Consider the following 17036-nt stretch of genomic DNA (forward strand, 5'->3'; position numbering starts at 1 on the left):
AAACAGCAGTGCGAGAGGCATTTTAATTACCAAAATGAAAATCGACCATCGCGATAAATAAATGGCTGTTCGCCGCCGCGAATCAATTCCAGCGTTGTGAGTTATCGATTCGCACGCGCAGTTCTGTGTATTGTGGACGGCCGAACAATGTTGTGTCGGTGGGCACACGCGGGGTTGGTTTGGCTGCAGCCGAGTGTAACCACCACGCGGCTCCGACTACCAGCCAGCCAGCCAGCCAGCGCACAAATGCAAAAAGCAGCAGAGGAAACGTCGGAGGGGTGCAAAAATAATTGAATTTCCTCATTTTGCCTGGCAGCGTCGGTTCTTGTTCCGCACCCACGGCGAAAAACATTCGGCCGCGTGCGACAAGACTCGGCCGATCATTGTGATAAGTCATCCGCCAGCCAGCAAGCGGGAAACAAACAACAATAACACAAAGCGGGCGAAAATACACAGGACGACGACGGGAAAATGAGATTTTTTGAACGCGCGCGTGGCGGACGCATGGCTACATTACTCCTAAATATTCAAAGGTTTGTGGATCGTAAACCTTCACAATAATACAAGCCAAAATGTAAATAACTCTCTTTTTATGAAAGCTGTGCGCATTTTTTCCATGGATTGGTAATTGGAGATCATCAGCGAGTATGGATTTTCTCAACAGATTTTTCAATGATAGAGGAAAATCGAGACCATTCAAAAGTTTCTCAACAAAAGCGCTGTTGATTAACTCTACCGCATATCCAACGGCACAAAAGATCAAATTTCAACCACAGAGGCATATCATTTCGCAGGGAGAACTAATTCAAATCCTGCACCCCCGTGAAAAAATGTCCATTGTGCCATGAATATGTAAAGCGTGATGAAACAAAAAAGCACATCCACCATCGGACCGTAATAAAACGGCGGGAGCGCCAGGCAGGCAGGCAGCACTCTTTGCTCGCGCACACATACACACACACGCGCGCGCGAGCGCGGGTGGGTTGGCGGCTCATTTCGCCCGAGCTTTAATTTATAACGGCAGGAAAAGGTGCACACACCGGCTCATCCGGGGTGCAATTCCGCCGCCAGAGGGTGCGAGGGAGGATGGCTGGGGCTATTAGAGGCCAGGCAGATAGCATCGCCATAAATAAATACAAAACGCTTGCTGATCCTCTGCTCTCGGGGCCGAATGAAGATAACTATAGCCCTCTCTCTCGCGTCGGCTTTATTGGCTCAATTAGCATATAGTGCTCAAATTCGGGCCGGGATTTCAGGTGCTTTTTTCCGCATGAAAAATGGAGTGTGCGACCCGACGCCCAGAATAAATGTCCTGAAGACAATGGCTCGCTTAATGAAAGTGTAGGCTGCGCGATGTTACTTTTTTATGTTCGCAGCTTCATTTCGTTTTGAAATCGCCCTTTTTTGTTCCACGCGGCAGAGGCGGACGCCTGAATTTCTCATGGCAGAGAAAGGCAACAATTATTTGCATAAATTTTAATCTCATGGCAAATTCGGGCGTCTAATTGGCGCTGGGTTTGCCGTCTCTCTTTGTCGGAATGTGCTACCGAGTTTTCCACAGCCATGCTTGGCAGAATCGCGCAGCTAAAATTTATGGAGTTTTACGAGCTAATCTACAAAGATAAATTTTCGCAGAAGCAAGAGGTGATTTTGCCTTTTTACAAGCTATGATTTATTAAATGAATTGTTGGCGTCTTTTTTCCAATTTTGTAGCTCTGCTAGGTTTAGTAAATCTTTTTGTTCCGATTAAACCGGTGTAACATTACATTTTTTTGTTAGATTTTCATTAAATAAATCAAACAATTCTCCGTTATGATTTTATAACAGTCTGGTCTCCGTCAGCGTAATCCCGAGTGGCACGAAGAGTGTGCAAAACTACTTTTTGCTCGTGCCAAAAGGGGTTGGAAAGTTCGTCAAGCCCAAAGTTCTCCGGTAGGCAGACTGGAAGGCAAAAAAAGCCGCTGGCGTCTCGAGTTTAATAAGCAGCCACCTCACGTCGTGCAAATAAAGCTGGAAAAAATTGCCGAGCCGGTGATTATCGGAAGTTGTTTGAAAATTTAACGAGAGTGCACTGCTTCTCCGGCGGCGGCGGCTGCTGCTGCTGCTTAAGTATTCAAAATAAAACGGCGTAGTAAAAGAGAAGGAAGCCCATAAAGCGTGAGCCAGCAGCCAGAATTTGATCCAACAGCTCCCAGCGGCAATAATTGAGTCAGCAGCCAGATTTAATGCAATTTAATGGCAGACGCTTGTTGTAATAAAGGTGCGGCGGCGGCAATATTAAAAAGGTTCGCTCGCGCAGCTGACGAAGTCGTCAGCCCCGTTTCCCTGGACGCGTGTGCGACAGCTTGGCTTTATAATATATTTTTTCTTCACCCCTGCCTGCATATTCGTTTTACTCTCCCTCATCGCTCACACGTACATGCACACATACACACATCTCATGCAGATCGAAGAGGAGTAAGAGGAGCGAAGGTATGAATATGAGTGGCTTTGAATATTCACCTCCATGGATGGTGGCGCCACGGTCGGCAGGTGGTTGGCCCGCAGGTGGGTGCTCGTCAGGTCCTCGTAAATGACGGCGTTGGCCCCGGAAACATCACAATGGTTCTGCGGAGAGTTTTTGCACGGCAGGAAGTTCTGCATCTTTCTCTTGTGTCTGAAACAGAAGGTGAGCAGAGTTAGGCGACGCGAATATTTCGAATATTTTAATACAGACCCTAACTAACTGATTATTAGAGTGAGTCTTTATCCTCATATAAAGGAAAATAGCTTAAACTCAATTCGTGCGATTAAATTAATATTTATTTTTCTTTATAATTTGCAGATGAATTAATATCTAGTCTAGACGAGACTTGGAGTCAATATTTCCCAGCCGTATTACAAGATTACATCACACGATTATTCTATGCCGCATATGCTGCTTTTATAATTCGAAAGTTCTTTAGAAAAGCTCTCCCATTCAAAGCGAACATGATTAAAAACACGTACATTACGGTCTCATCTCTGCTCATCTCACATGTGAGAACTTTCAGTGAAATAAGTCGACGCGAAAGCTTCTCTGTGCTTATGCTCGTCTGTCGTCATCAAACCAATTTCATTTTCCATCCAAGTGCTAAGTTTCCACTGAATTCGAAAGAAGAGCGCAAGAGAGATTCAACGTGGAGAGAAGAGAGAGGGGGTTATTCAAACGAAACTATGATGGAATGTGCACGTGAACACTGGCTTGGTAATCATTTTTATCTCTCTTTCTTGCTCTCGAGTGCACCCTTTCGTGCGCAGAAAGGGTGCATGCTGCAGAAGAAATGAGAATTCCTCTTCGCCAGCCGCAAAAGCAAATATTCATAGAAGCTGAATTCTGTTTGCGGAATGTCTCGGATCAGTTTAAGTGTTTCACAAGCGATTAATTGAGTTTTTATTAGGCACGGCCGGAAGGTACTATAATTGAATTTAATGGTTTTGGTTCACAACTTTTTTATGTGAAAACCGCAGCAGAAGGACAAAATATAAAAAACCTTCAATTTTTCTGGTGCAACGTGCCATGCGGAACCGCAATGAATGCTCATTATTTGCCAAAGAGCTTGTGAAAAACATAAAACTATTCTTGCAACAACAAAGCCGTAAATTCCGAACAGAAACACAGCAATAAAAGATAATCCGCTCAATAATACGGCCGGCTCTGCTTCGGCTAGCTGCGACTTTGTATAAATTGCGAGAGAAACACTCATTTGGCCGGCAATTATTCAGCAACAAGCATTCTAATTCGGCTGCCATTAACTTTGCAGTTGCTGCACGTAGACTAATAAAATAAAACTCGTGCAGAGAGCGCGCGTATACGAGCAGCGGCGGCGGCAGCGTTCGGCTCAATAATTCAATACGCGCGCTTCGCCTTACAGCTTTTTCTGTTTGTGACTCGGGTCGCCTGAATTAAACAATACAGGCGCATCTTGCCGCCTGCGAAAAGTGGCCGAATGAAGCGGTAAAAAGGGCCGTATATATCGGCGGATGTGTTCGTTCGCATCGCGTTTCTTGTGAATAATTCAAGCGCATCGCAGCGCAGGCAGTTTCCATACGCGTGCGTAGACGTATCTCGGCCGGCCGGATTGCGAGTGAGTGAGCCACTTTGCGGTCGCTCCACCGAAATTGAAAAATTGCTTCTCGCCAACTCCTGATGGCCGCTTTTTACGCCAGGCCAAGTCATTCACTCGCGAGGCAGCTGAATCAACAAATGGTTGTTTAATTGGCCAGATTTTGCCAGCCTGGGAAAACCGCCGAGAGGCGTCATAAATATCAAACTGACTGCTAAGCGAGAAAGTTTTCCCGTTTCTACCCGTCTACCGAGAAGCAGTTGGAATACTCGGGCATTGCCGAAATCGCGATATCACCGTAATGGGGTAGGTGGAATCAAGAGAAATACAATTTTGTTACCCAGGAACATTACAAGTTGGGGGAAATAGTTTGAACGTTCATTTAATGTCAAAAGAAGGTTTGTTACCAGTTTAATAATTTATTTTTTACCAACTAAAATGCCATAGCTATATCAACAATTTTCCAGTTTACCTTAACTTGTTTTTTTTTTAGTAAAAAAATCGAAGCATCACGATTGAAATGTTGTGAAACGGATTCCAGACTGCAGATCGTCTTAACAAATTGACTGAATTCTCATTGAAAGAAAATGAAAGGCGGCTTTCAGTTCAAGTGATCTGTGACTTACTGGTTCTATAGACAAATTTAATTTCCTGTGTCGGAAATTTCCAATTCGCATAGAGATAAAGCGTCCCCCGGTACCAAAAAAAATTGCCGTTTACGGCCAGCAGTAAAAACATTTTTACGCAGAGCAAACGCAATAATGCCATATATTTCTCACACGCGCGCACACCGGTAGGACACAGCACATTCAAATGAATTGCTCTCTCGGCTGCACGTTCGCACACATACACACAAATGCAGGAAAGGAAAAAGAACGGAAAAGCTGCAAGAACAGAGCAATAAATTCCAAATTTATGGGCCATATCGCACTGGAGAGATATTATTACAGAGAGCGTTTTAAAACTCTGCAAATGCGGCCAAGGAGAAACACAGAGAGAAAGCACCACTTGGAGTTAGGGGTGCCAGTCCTTCATTCTTTGAAATTCAAATTAAAAATAACTCAGATTTATTATGGATGGTTATAGAAAAAAGAAGATAAAAAACAATATTTTAATAAAGTCTACGGAGTTAATTTCCAGTTATGACGGCTACATTATTCCGTACCCTAAGATATGCACAGGAACAGGAAGCTGGTGGCCCTACTATATGGTGCTGGAAATAACAACAACAACAACACGGCAGGAACGCTTTTAATTCGTCTACCTGCGCCATTTACAAATTCATATTTCACTTGAATTAATACGACTGCAGCGAAAAAAGCTGGAAAAGGTGCTCTCGCGCTCCATAATTAATAAAGGCAGCGCGAGCCGCTGGCTTTTTCGCTTGAAAGTACATATGTAAAATATGTAGAGCCACTGAACATGCCGCTGCTGGTTGTTGTGTTGTTGTAATAAAACCGGGTCCGTGCACACTAACACAAACTTTTAATTGCACTCGGCTGTGATTTATTTATCAACTTTGCAAATTGTGATTTAACGTTTTGGCGCACGAAAAAATCCGATCTGCACGTGCGCTGCACTTCGTCCTCATTATGCAAGCAAATCTGACGTGCTTTTCATTTAGCGGCGGAAAAGCTGCAGATGGTGCTTTCATCACTTCTCCGTTGCCGATATTAAAAAGTACACACTCACTCCGATGCTTGTGTGTCGGGAGGGAGGCGGAGGAGGGCGCGGAAAATGTCAGGTGGTTGGTTATTGTTTCCTGGCTGCAAATAAATCTCTCAGATTGCGCGGCCGGTAAATTTATGACCGTATTTTTGAGCGCCGGCGAGGGGAAACTCATCTCCGGGAAAATATTAAGAAGCTTTTCCGGCTCGATGAATCAAAAACAAAAGTTTTGCTGCCAAAATCTCCTTTCCTCGCTCCTTTTCCCCTGAACAACATTCTAGTTGAAATCCACGTTTTCAGCAGGTTTCTAAACTCGCCGGGTGCTGATAAAAGTCCCCTCGGAGACTTTTAAAAAGTCATTTCAATGTGACAAAACCGTTGCGTCGTGCTAGGGGACACGCGTGGTGCAAAATTTCAACGCAAACTTGTCCATTTTTTATTTTCCATCATGCCGGCGCACATGGGGCCTCGACTGCCTGCCTCCAAGTTGCTTTCTGCAAGGCACTTGTGAGTGTCACCTGACAAAAATATCTGCACGCAGCAGGGAGGTGTCGGAAAAGCGTCGAGAAAAGAGAAACTTGCCAGAGTGAAGAATAATACAACTTTCTGAAAATAATTTCGCCTCGTGTGATACACGAAATTGTTGAAATTTAATCTTTAGCGCATAGTAAAGAAAAGTTTGTTTCTGCTCCTATCTTAAAACGCTGAAATTTCGTATCATCATTAATTTTACCAGCAGAGAAATACGGTGTGAAAATCTATAAAAACAAAAAATTAACTGAATATGTAACATAGTTAACATAATTAATTGTGGTTTAATTTTCACTTAAGAGAATCTAAATATCTCTCTCATGTAAAAAAGCATGAAATTTTGAGTCCGAGCTCATGCACGTTTGGTGTGGCTGAATTTCGTGCAACGCTGCACCACATCCACCATAATTAACTGTACCTTTGCCGCCCCTACCAGCTTATGCAACACGCGAAACGGACCAGCCTTTTGTCTGGTTGGGCAGGTTTGTAGTTGTTTGGGCAAGGAAGCGGGTGCAGTTTGCTTGTAATTATGAGCCGCTTGAGTTATGGCACTTTCCCGCTCAGATATAGAGAGAGCGAAACAAACCCCTTTTGGATTCGCAAACAAAACGCAGCGCTCATTGTTTGCTGTTTGTCGAGCATGAATGCATAAACACTCGGGGGCGCAATATCTGCCTCGGCGTGCATGCGTTTGTGTGTGTGCAAGAAAATTGAATTCGCACTTCCCCTGGCAAGTGGGCCACAGAAGGCATTGCATTTGACGTTTTTGTGCGGTGGAAAGGCTTGGTAAACGGGAAACGAGAACCGCGTGAGGGAGTCACCCGTGTGTAATAATATATAAACAGCGAGAATTTAAAGCGGATTTTTGGATATGTTTTCCACTGGAACGCCTTTTCAATTTCCTTTGAAGCCGAAAGAGAATATGAGCTGGTGTTTGTAGGGTTAGTAATACTGGAATTTTAGGCAGCAATAAAATGCTTTCAAAATCTAGGAATGTTATGGTTATGGGTTAATTTCAATAAAATAGATGAAATTACAAGAAAATATTTACGAATATTTATGTATGACCAATAATAAAGTGTATGGTATGCACCATTCATGAAAGCTGAAGAGGAAAAAGCAGTTCTTTGACTTGCGATTGATTTCCCCCATCCAGATTGTAGAAATCTAAATTTATCTTTTTTACTCCTGTTCCAGTGAATGAGTTTACAGATTTTATTTCTAGAATTTACCTATTTTCAATCTGACGCAAATTTGATGTCTCCCAGTAGAATGCTTGTTTATTTTTAAATCTGCATCGCTGGAAATAAATTAGCGCATGTTGCGACAGCAGGAGTGAAATGTTTATTCGAACTCGTTTTCAGCACGGCAACTGGATCGGCAAATGAGCTCCATCAACACACAGACAGAAAAGCGTGCGCACAGCGAGAAATCTAATTTGATTTGCAATTCAATTTTTCCACTTGGTTGCTCATGCATACCGGAAAGATCCGCCGAGATCATTATTTATCGCCACGCGCACAAAACGCACACTGGCAAATCTCGCTAATTAAAATAACAAAAACGCCACCGTTCTTTTCAGCTCCAATCCAGCAGCAACCTCACCTTTTTCCGCGCCAGCAAATCCGCGAATGAAACATTCCCAAGAAGCTTTTCATTTCAACATTTCCGGCAGATAAAGATGCGGAAAATCGGAAGCTTTAGCTGTTTTCTTCAAGGATGTTCAATTATTATATTGAAATCAAATTTATTTTTTCTTGGAAGGAAATGAATTATTCGCTAGACAAAATTTCTGCTGATAATCAAATCGTTACCAACATATAGCCATAAAAAATGAAATGTCTGCATCCGTTACCCATTACACGTGCGGTTTTTTCAAAGAAGTTCGATTGGAGAGCAGATATATAACGTTTTATTTGCAGAAAGATTCGCATCATGATTGGAGCTCACTCATTCCACTCATTTTTCTCTTCCGCGAAACCAATTTCCTCCACTCTTTGAGTCCGCAAATCGACTCGTTCGTGCTTCGCAGTTTGCCAATTATTTCCGTCGGCGACGAGATGGGAACGCCGGCGGCATTCTCCATCTTCTGTGTGCCCGCGTTATGTTGTGTGTGTGTGCTGCACCGCAAAGTGCAGCTTTGTGCATCTGACAATCGGAGGCGAATGCGAGTGTGCCCGCAAATCCGTTCAGTGCGACGCAGCCCAGGGTGGAAAATCCGTTGCCGACGTGAATTGGGGCAGAAAGTTGGCTCGGTTAAGGCAGATATGCCTCGCTCGCGCCTCCATCAGATCAATTGAAAGCTTGACCTACTCTCCGTCGGACCTTTGGAGGCAGAATTTTTATCCAAATTCAATTTTCTGATCAAAAGGCTCCGGCTGGTCGGCCCTCTTGATCTCTGGCACTGCTCTCTTTCACGGAGAGAAAATTGAAAAGAAATTTCATATTCGCTTGGCATGAAAAACGCCGGCTGAAATTAGGCAGAGTCAATTTCCCTTTGAACGTAAAAGCACTGTGTCGTTGGGGAAATCAAATAAATTGTTGGAATACCATCATATACGTGTCAATCTGTACCATCAATGGCCCTGTTTGTATTTGATTGATCCAATGCAAATAAAGTCTCTTTGAAGAAGTACCTTATTAATACTTCACAATTTGGCAAAACATCAAACTGAGCTAAAAGTTGCAGCAGTTAAAATATTTCTTGCAATCGCGGATTTTTTCCGAGAAAAATACGCGCTCTTTTTGTCGGAAAATTTTTACGTCGGGAAATCATTTTGTTAAATTTTAATGACTTTCCGCGGTTCCTGCGTGCTGTGGACCGTTTTTCTTGTGAGTTTCCTCGTCCACAAATTAATGAGACGCTCTTTAATAAAGATAAAAGCCGTGAGCGAGGGCGTGTCGCCGCGGCTGCAGACTTGGCGTATGAACACACCATGTTTGTGAGAGTATATGTGCAATCTCGTTAATTGCGACGCTGTTTTGTTTCAAAGTGTGCACTGTGCATTCTGCTCCAGCGTTAAAATACCATAGCCGCTTTTAGCATTTTTACTCGCGTGTGCATTTGCAAACGAGAGGGAGAGAGAGAGAGAGATAGAGGATTATAGTGCCTGGGACGGAAGAGGTCGGCCGCTGAGAGAGCGGAGAGGAGTAGGTGTCGTTCTCTCGTCGTCGTCGACCGGCACAAAAGACTGCAAACAAAGACAAAGCCCGAGGCGAGAATGTGCCCAGGGACGAAACTATTTGCTCAATTCAACCCTTTCTCGGGCAGACGTTCCAACGTGCGACCCTCTGACATTTTGGGCTAACTGCCTGCTGGTGAAGCGAAATTTCGACCAGTCTAATTTGAATCTGATTCCGCCGGATTGCTTTTCAGTTTCAATGATAGCTAACGGTATTCCATTCACGCGGCAACCATTCATTTCCTTGTTTTAGGTTGGAGGTTAAACGATTAAAATGAAAGAGGGGCCGCTTTGTTGTTGGAAAGCGTCAAAGAACATAGTGAGGAGTTTTCATTTGATTTATTTTAAGATCTTGAAAAATTGTTCTGCTGATCAGGATTTTATTCCATTAGTTTCCCTCGTGGCCTCGTGGGAAAAATGGGTTTCTAGCTTAAATTTACACATATTTCAATTCTGTCAAAGTGATTTCCACATAAGCATTGATTTTTTGACGATAGAAAAATATCAAAGTTCCATCCTTCTACTTAGCGTTTTGTTAACCTTTGTTTGTTTAATGTTTTGAAACCGATTATTTTGAATTTGAATTCTCAAACATAATAGTTTATAAATCAAATTTCCAGTCAATTTTGCAAACTATCATATTAAAAAAAACTCATGGAGCACAAGCACGTTTAATTGCTTGCCAACCATCTAAAGAGGATCAACTAATCGACGAGGAACACTAATGTTTACTCTGTAATCTTTTATCCAGTAGATGATGCTGTTCATTTGGCCAAATGTGTACAAAAAAAAGAATGAGTTGAAACTCAATTTTCAATTCCTTTGAGCTCAGCGTAATTGTGGATTGTTCACCCACAGTTGGAGAGATTCGGAACCAGCATCAAAGCTATTTATCCCGAGATCAAAACGCGCAGAGTCGAATCGGAGCGAAAGATTGGAGGCATGGCCGGTGCTGGAAAAGTGGATTTGGCCAGGACAAAGGCATAAAGCGGGCAGAGGGCGAATGCACACCAGCTCAGCGCTGCTTTTTTATGTTGCGGCGAATAAAGCGGCGGCGCGTGTGTTTTGTGTTTGTGTCGGTCTGTGAATTGCAGGCCGGGGTATTATGCTCATGACCACTTTGTGAGTGCCCACGCCGATAAACAAAGCCAACATAAACCGCGAAAAAATAACACACAAGCGCAAAGCAGAGAGGGTTGCTTCCTCTTGGACCCCATGTGTGTGTGTGTGTTTGCCCTATGTGAAAGGGGATGATAATACAAAAATGCGCATGGCCACGACCTTCCATTCGCTTAATTTAATTTGTATTTTTCCATTTGACATGACAGGATGACTGCTGTTGCCGTGCTTTTGGTTTAAATTAAATCACAGCTGGAAAAGGCAGCTTGCATGTTTTTTTGCGAAGTTAACAAGGGATCGAGCTGATTTTGTCTTTTTGTACGGATTTTACAGTAACAACAGCGAAACGCTGACGTACGTTGTTTGTAACCGCTTTGCAACATGTGCGACTCTCCATGTTGATTTGGTTTAATGCATTTTTGCTCCTGGCCCTTTGTTGTGACACTCTTTGGCCTGTTACTGACCTTAGAGGCACCATGACCAGGTGAAAATATCGACAGTCAAGAGCACCGTATATTTTTATGAGGCATCCCATTTCATTTTGATTCAAATCGGCCATCAGTAAATACTAGAAATACATTTTCCAATGTATTCATGTTGTAAAATTAAAACTGCTTGAGGGGTAAGGACAAAAAATTAGTATTTTTATTGGCACGTCAGAGTGCACGATTTTAAAATTAAAATTAAAATTGTAGTAATCTTGGTAAAAGGATAGTATATTTTAACAAACAGAAGATCTTTCTGACAGTCGAAATCCAATAGCATTTATTTTAAACACAAAATTAAAATAATAAAAGGATTCTAGTACTAGTTGCTACAATATGGAATGTTCTATTGTAATTGAATCATGTAATCCAGGAGCCATTTAACTGTTAAAAGGATAAAAGCTATAAAATTCAGGAAATTCCCCGCGTGTGTATTTTTTTCATACTTTTTTCTTTTCCCGGTTCTAGAATAAGTATAGCAGCTGGCAACAAACCGACAAAAAATGGCCGAGGAATTGTAATCTATTCCCCTTTCAGATATAACTTCCGCCGTGCGCAGGGTGTCACATTTCCCTTAATGCGAATAAAATTAATCAATCAGCCTAATATCTACTTATATTTAGATTAACGGTGCTGTCGTATTAAATTCAACGTGTGCGAGAGCGCCAGCGTTTGAAAATTCAGAAAGGTGGCAGTTGCTGCGAAAGTTGGAGCCGACTTGGGGATGAGCGAGATTTCCTCTCTGGGAGCGGCATGCTTGTTTTATGCAGTCTGCGCGGAAAGTAAGTAAGTTTGTTACAAATTCGGCTCAGCACGATTGCACAAAACAGCGCCGCTGGGAACGAGAGACGAGAGAATGGAGCGAGCGCAGGCGAATTCCACCTTTTAAGCGGGCGCCGAAATTACTTTGCTGAATATTTCCCAACGAGCGGGCGGATCATATTATTAGAGCAAAGTGCGAGCCGAGCACATTTATTATTACTGCCGACTCCAACGCGAGCGGCAACAGCGAACGAGCGTCTTCGTAATCGTGCATTTGATTAGAGCAGGCAACTTGCCCCTCTGATGCACTCGTCAGATTTCGGTTTGCCCTTTGATCTCGGCTCTAAATGCATTTCTGCGTGGATGCGGCTGTTAAAATGAGTGTTTCGCTCGACACTTGAGGGTTCTCAGTTCTCAGAGTTCCAGAAATGCGAGATGGAAATTTAATTACTGTGTTGTTCTTATGAGTGACAGGACGGGTTTGCTTTTCCTTGAAACTTCGCTCGCGAATTTGAATACGCCTCTGATGAGCAAGGAAACAACATCGTTTCTCAATTAATTATTCGAAGCAGTGAATCACAGAAATTATCTGAGCAAGTCGGGCAACTGAAATTTTAAGCTTCTCAACAAAACTCTAATTTTATGATGAAAGACGTTTTCCAATTCAATAAATCAAGTTAATTGCTACCAACGAGAACATTTGATAGAATCAGTATAAAAACGTTTTTCTTGTTGTGATCGAAAATACCATTTTCTTGTACGTACATTGAAGGCGTGAAAATTATATTGATATCGGAAATTAAACAACATTATCGTCATTGGGTGTTCCATCGATTTTCAAAATTTAGCTCAAAGGCAACGTTAAAGAGCTTTGGGATGGCCTGTTTTTTAATTTTGCATGCGTCCGCCATCCCTTGCGCACCATAAAGCATCTTGAATCGCAGCAGAGCACTGCACGCACACACTCCACTGCAACCGCCTGTTAAGCTTATCATCATGTAGCGATCATTTTGCGTGTTTGTTTGCAGTTGGGATCTCACTCTCGTAAAAGCGAATGTGCAGCGGAAAACGCGCACCCGCTGACGCTCATTTTATTTCGCGTGTTATTGTTTGCCCATCCTGCGCTCGCAAACACACAGTGCAGTGCTCCCCGCGTCCTCTGCACTCGCACACAAACCACGAAAAGCTTGGAGGAGGAGGGCCTCGCCTCGTTGGTGCATTCTGATATCCAGCGGCCAGGAGGACCCTAGAGGAGCCGCATATGCATTATTTGCAGTTATGCTTTTTATTTTGTAAGCCGTTTTGCCACAGACCAAGGGGGAATACATAACAAAACGGATGCAATACTTTGAGTCAAGAAGTAAAGCCGGAATTGTGTTGCGTATATTTTGGAGGCTTGGAATTAATTTATTTCAGAACTCGTTGGATCTATTTTTGAATTGATAAATTGTTTTTTATTATTATTTACACTTCATATCCTGTAAACAGTGCAATTAAGAATTACGCAATACGTCATATTGAATGAACGTTGAGATTTACACAAAAATGAGTGTAAAAATTATAAATTTTTTATCCTGATCTACAGGGATGAATCTAAGAAAATTCTGTTCACATTATTTTTTAACTCTTGAAACAGAAAAATGCTGGAAAACAGTTTCTCAGGGTTCACAAATATAATTTATTTTATAGTTACAATGTGAAATTTTAATTACAAATAGGAAATCCAGTAGCTTCAAAGCTCATAAAGCGAAACCCATTTCAACAAAGGCATCTTACGGACGCGTTAACGACAGAAATTTGCACCCATAGGTTAACGAGAGTTCCTTCTCACTCCGCATAATACAAGTGCGTGCAATCAAATTTGGGATGCACGCCTTGTTTTCGCGCATTAGGCAACCTGCGGAGCATAAAAGACGACGCAGTCGTCTAATTTACGGGTGAACGTGAGTATGCAAGCAAGCAGGCAGGCAGGTGCTCAAGAAGTTTGTAATTACAGCCCTCATGCGAAATAATCGCAGGGCAAATACGGGCGCGACTGATACTATTTCGGTCGTTCCGCGAGGGCGGCGCGTGTTTGTCGCATAGCCGACACGTGTGCGGAGTACACACGCATTCGTGAAAAGACACCCACCCTGCCTGCCGCCACCCTCTTGGAAGCAAACGAGCGCCTCTTCACGCGGCACAATTTAATTGAGCCCTCGGCCCGCTCACTTTTATGCTTCCAATGCACGCCAGGAATTTGGTTCACGGCGCGCCAGACACGCGACAGAAAGCAAACTTGCCGTAGACCTGGATCTTCTTGAGCGAGGATTTTTTTATTTAGCGAATTCTTCTTTGATGGCGGTCTTACCTGAATAGTTTATGTAGAAGAAATTCGCGAGGCCATAAATGCTAAAAAGAAGTCGACAGCTAAAATATAATTTAAGCAATAAGTCTAACCACTTAATATTTGAAGTTGGTTTAATGAAACATATTTTCCGATGTTTCTAAGGACAAGGATACTGACGGAATTTTTATTTTTCGAATCAGCCAACAATTTATGAATTTAGCGGTAGACAAACAAAGCAGCATTATTGTGACGTCAACACTTCTAAGGGTCAGAGACTACGATTTTCCTGACTGCTTCTTTTGTTCAACGTATTTTTTTATACAGTGACTTATTCCAAAAATTCAACCACGCCCTGAATCTTACAGATTTTTTCGTTGAATCCATAAAATTATATTTTTCTATGTTGATATTCTTTCTGTTAACAAGCCGAATTTTTTGTCCTTTTCTTTTCAATTTCAATTTTGTTTATTTTGTACTTGAGCCACAATTTAAATTTAATGTGTAGAGCATACCTACTAATAAACTGAATTTACTGCGAACAACTCCTTTCTGCTAACTCCAGTTGTTTCAGCCCTCTGCTGAACCCGTAAACTTTTTCAGGCCAAAGCTTTTAAATTCCGTCCAACGCACTCAACTTACTAAAAGCGGACGGCAGAGAGAGAGAGAGAGAGGAAGAGAGAGGAAAAAACAAAACGGGCTGGGTTTAAACGTGGGCTCCCCATTTTCCAGTAGATAAATAACGCTGAAAAAGCGTAATCCGCGCTCAGGTCGGCAAACGTGCGTTCGCAACACAGCAAAGTGCAGCGCACAGCACGAAATTATTGCCGCGTGGAATTAGAGCCGTGCGTCGCGTTTCAACCAGAGTGCAACCCTTTTAAAATGAGGGAAAAGGCTGAGATAAATGCAGCGGCGGATCCGCTCCCCCAGTGCAGTGTGTAATCTGATTAGGCGCCGGCGGCACGTGTGATGCACATTAATTAAAACTGCACCGGCTGCAGCCGGGTGAGCTCGAGCAAAGTGCGTCGCTCAAACGGTTTCCAATTGCCGGCGTGACTCTGCGAAATTTGCATCTCGCCAAGGCAAGAGCGAGGGGGAAGGGAGCTGCTTGTAACACGATGTTTACATAGTTTAACGATTAGCATGAGAATGAACCAACTTCAAGCCAACCACGTAGGATGGGAGACTCGGCAATAATTTGATAGCGAGTGCTTGCTTCAGACAAAACATTGCTAAACTTTACGAACTACGCAACTTCAATATCTCACGTAAAATAGAGCAAGTTTGGTCGCGGGATTTGTTGATGTAAATCTAAGAGAATGTTGTGTTTCAAACTTAAATTGTGTTTCTTCGTTTGACTAAAAAAAGTAGTGTGCATAATGGGATGGTTGACGTAAAATAGAATTTTTAAGCAAAATAGAATAAAAAATTATTGTATTACTGTTTAAGAAATTAAAAAGTTAAACTGCTGTAAAATAATTAAAACGATTTCGTACTGAAGCTCTTTCTGGCTGTATTTGTAAAACTTTCGGATAAGAGCATGTAATTCTATCCCTTTCTGAGCTGTTGGAAAAAATCAGATGAGTCTGACCCAGGCTGCAAAATTACCAGCCAAACAACTGACCTAATATTGTTATATAATAGAATCTGTTGTACACAAACTGGTGTTTAATAAACTGATTGAAATGATTAAAACGAAAAATTTTAATCTATAGAATTGTAGGCAAAAGTAGTTAAGTACCAGGTTGGAATTAATAAACCTGACTCTTTAGCGAAGAGGACGAATCTGTTTAATTCCGCATTGCAATGATTTCCTAGAATGAAATTTTCTAAGTAAGGTTTTATGTGCTTGTACTTACTTCCAGACGAGGATTGAGACAAAGAGGAGCATGACTAGGAGGACGATGGAGCAGACGACAATCACCACCACCGGGGGCAGGCTTGGGTTGCTTTGGAGCTCGGCATCAATCACCTGCAACAAATCAAATATGCCACTTATTTACACACACGAAAATTGCTGTTTGCATGACAAATTTACATTTCACGAGCAATATTGTTTGTTCTGCCAAGGGCCACTGCTTGAAACGCTTTCCGTTTATCGATACTGACAGATTGGCGTCAATTGGCCAATTAACGGGCGTGTATTAAAACGAATATCATGGTGAGTTCCGTCCGATCAAAACACTCGACGGTGACGCAGCAAAATTTCAGGTGACACTTCTCAAGTGCATTGTTCCTTTTGTAGACCCTTGTCTGCTTTCCCAGTTGAGTGTCAAAACAAAAGTGCATTAATTGCCGAGAAACAAATTCGAAGGAGACAAAAAGGGTCTTTGAAGTCGACCGACCTGTCTTGGAGAATAAAAATATTTTTGAATGCAGTTGTCGGCCGTCCGTCAAGCCTGGGGCCGATGTCGAATCAATAATATGACGCACAATAGGGTGTGACCTGTCCCGGTGATACGGCGAATATTTAAAGTGGGTCGGCGGATTTGCCTCTCGCGACGAGTCGCATAAATCACACGCTGACGGTGCAAATAATGAGCTATCAATTAGCCCTTGCTAGTCTAATTAATGTTTACGAGCCGGTCTCTGGCGACACGACACCAAAGCGCAGCAATAATCCATCCACCGCCGCCAGCACTCCCAGGCTAATTGCTAATACATTAATTTGCATTCTGCCAAAGTGCTCGCAGACAATTATCTATCTCTGTAAGCCGACCAGATGGCTTGCTACTGCCACGACACACCGCACAAGACTTGGGTCTGACGCTGGAGCTATACACTATCCAAAGGGGCTTTTCATCTTTTCTAGGAAAGTCACTAATTAAGTCCCATTCACATTCTCTACTTACTAACGACCAATTAGCAACTCACTCGG

At 42.6% G+C, this 17036-nt stretch overlaps 1 protein-coding gene across 3 annotated transcripts in view; it reads right to left on the bottom strand.

Annotated features, from left to right (window-relative positions):
* pxb overlaps positions 1 to 17036 on the bottom strand; it is a 132511-nt gene that overhangs the window by 3920 nt on the left and 111555 nt on the right. For all 3 annotated transcript variants that reach the window (XM_065475420.1, XM_065475422.1, XM_065475421.1), the window contains 2 exons: positions 16018 to 16130; positions 2503 to 2656 (listed from right to left, as the gene is read on the bottom strand). In XM_065475420.1, coding sequence (XP_065331492.1) covers positions 2503 to 2656; positions 16018 to 16130 — 267 coding nt within the window. The remainder of the gene's footprint in view (positions 1 to 2502; positions 2657 to 16017; positions 16131 to 17036) is intronic.

Source organism: Cloeon dipterum, chromosome 1 (assembly GCF_949628265.1).
Source record: "Cloeon dipterum chromosome 1, ieCloDipt1.1, whole genome shotgun sequence".
NCBI classification, from domain to species: Eukaryota; Metazoa; Arthropoda; class Insecta; order Ephemeroptera; family Baetidae; genus Cloeon; species Cloeon dipterum.